The 3,602-nt window shown below is 60.6% G+C and overlaps 1 protein-coding gene across 1 annotated transcript in view; it reads left to right on the top strand.

Annotated features, from left to right (window-relative positions):
- Window positions 1-4: 4 nt before the first annotated feature.
- The window catches only part of MYO15A (myosin XVA), a gene marked incomplete at its 5' end in the record, with an annotated part of 55,825 nt that continues 52,227 nt past the window's right edge, over window positions 5-3,602 (top strand). Inside the window, 2 exons of the mRNA XM_008048209.1 lie at window positions 5-883; window positions 2,875-2,957. Coding sequence (XP_008046400.1) covers window positions 5-883; window positions 2,875-2,957 — 962 coding nt within the window. The remainder of the gene's footprint in view (window positions 884-2,874; window positions 2,958-3,602) is intronic.

Below are 3,602 nucleotides of genomic sequence, written 5' to 3'. Positions count from 1 at the left end.
GGGCACCCTGGAGCACCAGGAGAGCCGGAGAGCAGACGAGGACGCGGAGACACCCTGGACGGTGCCCCCGCTGGCCCCCAGCTGGGACGTGGACGTGCCTCCCACGCAGCGCCCACCCTCCCCCTGGCCAGGAGGTGCGGGCAGCCGACGAGGCTTTTCCAGGCCACCCCCTGTACCTGAAAACCCCTTCCTGCAGCACGTGGGCCCTGTGCCATCCCCCGCTCTCCGGCCTGAGGATGGAGCTGCAGATTCGACCAGTGTCTTCCTGGGCCGACACCACGACCCGGGTCCCGGACAGCTCACCAAAGCGACTGGCCTGAACCCTGAGAAGCCTGAAGAAGAGGCCACCCCAGGGGACCCCCAGCCACCAGCAGAGCCTGAGCCTCCAACGCTGACATCCTTCAAGGATGTTTTCCCAGAGCAGAAGGCATTGAAACTCAGCCTCTCCTACCCGCTGGCCGCGTGTGACCAGACAAGGGCCACGTGGCCACCATGGCGCCGCTGGGGGACACTACCCAGAGCCCTGGCCCCCTTGGTGCCCACCAGGGTCCCGGAGCCCTTGCCCACGGGGGGTGAGCGGCGCCAGGCAGGCCCTGGGCGTTTCGCCGTGGTCATGCCTAGAGTGCAGAAGCTGAGCTCCTTCCAGAGAGTTGGGCCTGTGACCCCACATCCGCCAGCCCAACCTACGCAGGCCCCCAAGCCCACCCCTGAGCCGAGAGCTTGGAGTGTTTACTGGTCCCGCCTCTGGCTGCCAGCAGACACCCACCGACCCTGGCCACGAGTACATGCCCATCTCAAGTCCTGCCGCTCTGGCCCTGGAGCCGCCTGCCTGTCCCTTGGGGGCCCCTGGGAAGAGGTTGGCCCCAAAAGCTGGTGGAACAAGGTATGGGGGCATAGGTTAGAGGGAAGGCTTGGGAGTTCTGGCCTAGGAAATAGGGCAGGTGAGACAGCCTCTGGAGCACTCTGCAACCTTAGGAGATGCTGCCTCCGTCTTCCCATCTGTCAGTTGGGTAGAACGGCCTGGGCCTTCAAGAACCTCTGGAAGGTTGAACAAGGGGATGCGCAGCACAGGCCCACACTACACAGAGATGTGGGCTGCTGCCGCCGAGTTGCTTTGGGGAAGGATTTTTGTCAGTCCCAGATCTGTCAGTCCCAGCCCTGCCCTAGTCTGATCTGGATGGCAGGCCTGGCTCCCCAGCTGCCGCCCGGAGATTTTGGCTGAGTTGAATGCGAAACTGCAGGCATTGCTTGTCCACTGTCCCACCTACACACGCAGGTCTTTGCTGTTCCTCCTGCTTCCTGCTGACCTTCCCCCAAATTGTAGTCTCTGCAGGGTTTCTGCTGCCCTTTGCAGTCCCCTGGGCTACAGGATTCTGTACTAGACAAGGATTAAGGGCTCAGGACCCAACTCTCCAGCCTCCTCATTGCAGAGAGGGGAAACTGAGACCTAGAGGTCACATGGTGGATGGAGAACTGAGCCAGGAGTTCATCGGGCCCCCATGGGATACAGGGAAGGCAATCCATCTTAGGGGTGCCCAGCCCATGCCTGGCTGCCACATTCATGGCGGAACGCGAGCCTGATGCTGGGTGGCCCTTGGCGGAGACGAGTGGTCACCGGAGCCTCCCCCGGGACGCTAGGGGTGGGCGGGGCAAGCAGAGGCGGCGGGTACTTCTCAGCTCTGCAGACGGTGCCCGGTGGAGCGGGTAGCCAGCTGGGCCCAGCAATGGCGACCGGGGCGGCCTGGCTGTTGGGGGGCCCCTGGCCCCGGCGGCGGGTGCCCCGTGCTGTGTGGGCTGCAGCATTGCGGGAGCGGGGCGCAGGGCGCCCAGGGGTGAGGGGCAAGGATGCCTGGGCCCTCCTCACCCTGGAATACGTGAGTGGCTGAATTATTCAGGGTCTGTGGCTGCACGTGGGTAGATGGGTGGGCCAGAGGCCAGGGCCGAAAGGGTGATACTTGCTGTGTCCTACTTAGCAGCCCAGTGACGGGCACTCAGGGCTCCCTTCTAGTGTCACCTTTCCTAACCTGCTCAGGGAGGGGCACAGCTGGAATCGGAACGCCTGAGAGTACACGTGTGTGCTCACAGTCACACGGGTCCTATGCAGGCCTGGGTGCCTGAACACGTGTGTGAGTACCACAGCCAAATGAGGAAAGTGTGTGTGCATGTGCTGACATCTGAGCAGACGTGGCATCCCTGGGAGTCAGGTCATTCACCCACCCTCTGCCCGCGTACACACACGTGTATGCACATAGACAGGCACAGTGAAGACCTTGCAGCCCAAAGGTGACAGCAGGACTTCCATTCTCAAGACCTGCAGAGTAGGGAGGGCCCCAGCTATCTGCCCACACATACATGCCAAGTGGACACAGTGCATGTGTGCTTGCACATTCACATGCCTGCGGCCAGGCCCCACAGGCCTGCTGCAAGACCAGCATGCATGGGAGTTGTATGAACTGCAGATGCCATTGTGTGGAGGTTCATACACAGGTGTCCACGCATGTGCCCCAGGATGGGTGTGAGGTGTGGTGCTGAGACAATCTCCATCTCCGCCATGCTAGAGGCCCCATGCACCAGGACACGGGTGTCCATCGAATCATTGCACAAGCCGACACGGGGCCTGCGAGAGCCTAGGTCAGGAGGGAGCCAGTGTATACGTGCGAGTGCCTTTACAGTTGGGGGCTCCCCCAGGTGCGAGGGACGAAGGCAGGTTCCGTGGGCAACAGCTTTCAGTGGCAAGGAGGCCTGCAGGACTCGCCCAACCTGACCTCGGGGCGCCCTGTCTGACAACGGGAGCAGGTCCCAGCTGTGACCAAGCCACGGGCCGTGGGGTGAGTGTGCCCTCCAACCCGCAGACACAGCCTCTCTCTCATGCAGATGCACTCCATCCGCAACCTGCCGTCCGTGCGGTTCCGAGAGCAGCACAGGGAGGATGGTGTGGAGGACATGACGCAGCTGGAGTGAGTGGGCAGGACTGGCGGGGTCAGTGAGGGTCGCCGTGGGGTCCCCATACCACTCCTAGCCAGAGCAGCTTCTCCTACCAGGTGCCTGTGAAAATGCTTCAATTTTCAGAGCTTCAGTTTCCCCATCTGCAAAGTGGGTGTCATGAAGTGTCACAAAGACCAAATGTGTGCTCTGTGAGTTAGATGAGCTTCGGTTCAAATCCTAGCTGCACCACATACCAGCTGGGTGACCTTGAGCAAATCACTTCGCCTCTCTGTGCTCCAGTTTCTTATTCACAAGATAGGGGTCTGTTGTGAGGGGTCTGGTGTTATTGGAAGTGCCCGAAACATTAAGGCTGTGCTGGTCAGCATCATTATCTGAGCACAGTGACTCAGTGCTCACATCTGCTACCTAAGAGCCTCTCCCAAACCCCAGTGAAGTGGGCATGATGATTCTTATACCTATTGGACAGATGAAGAAATTGAGGCCCAGACGTGAAGTAACTTGCTAGAGGTCTCACAGCTGACTGGTGTCAGAGACAGGATATGAACTTAAGACTGCCTGACCAAGGCACTGCACTAAGCGGGGGGGGGCATGCCAGTTCTGTCCCTGGGGGGCCCTGACAGCCCCTCTCCATGTCTTTTTTTGTTTTGTTTTTCCTT

This window comes from Carlito syrichta, unplaced genomic scaffold (genome assembly GCF_000164805.1).
Source record: "Carlito syrichta isolate Samal-C Ts95f unplaced genomic scaffold, Tarsius_syrichta-2.0.1 Scaffold121193, whole genome shotgun sequence".
Taxonomy (NCBI): domain Eukaryota; kingdom Metazoa; phylum Chordata; class Mammalia; order Primates; family Tarsiidae; genus Carlito; species Carlito syrichta.
This window is presented reverse-complemented; position numbering and strand designations above follow the sequence as displayed.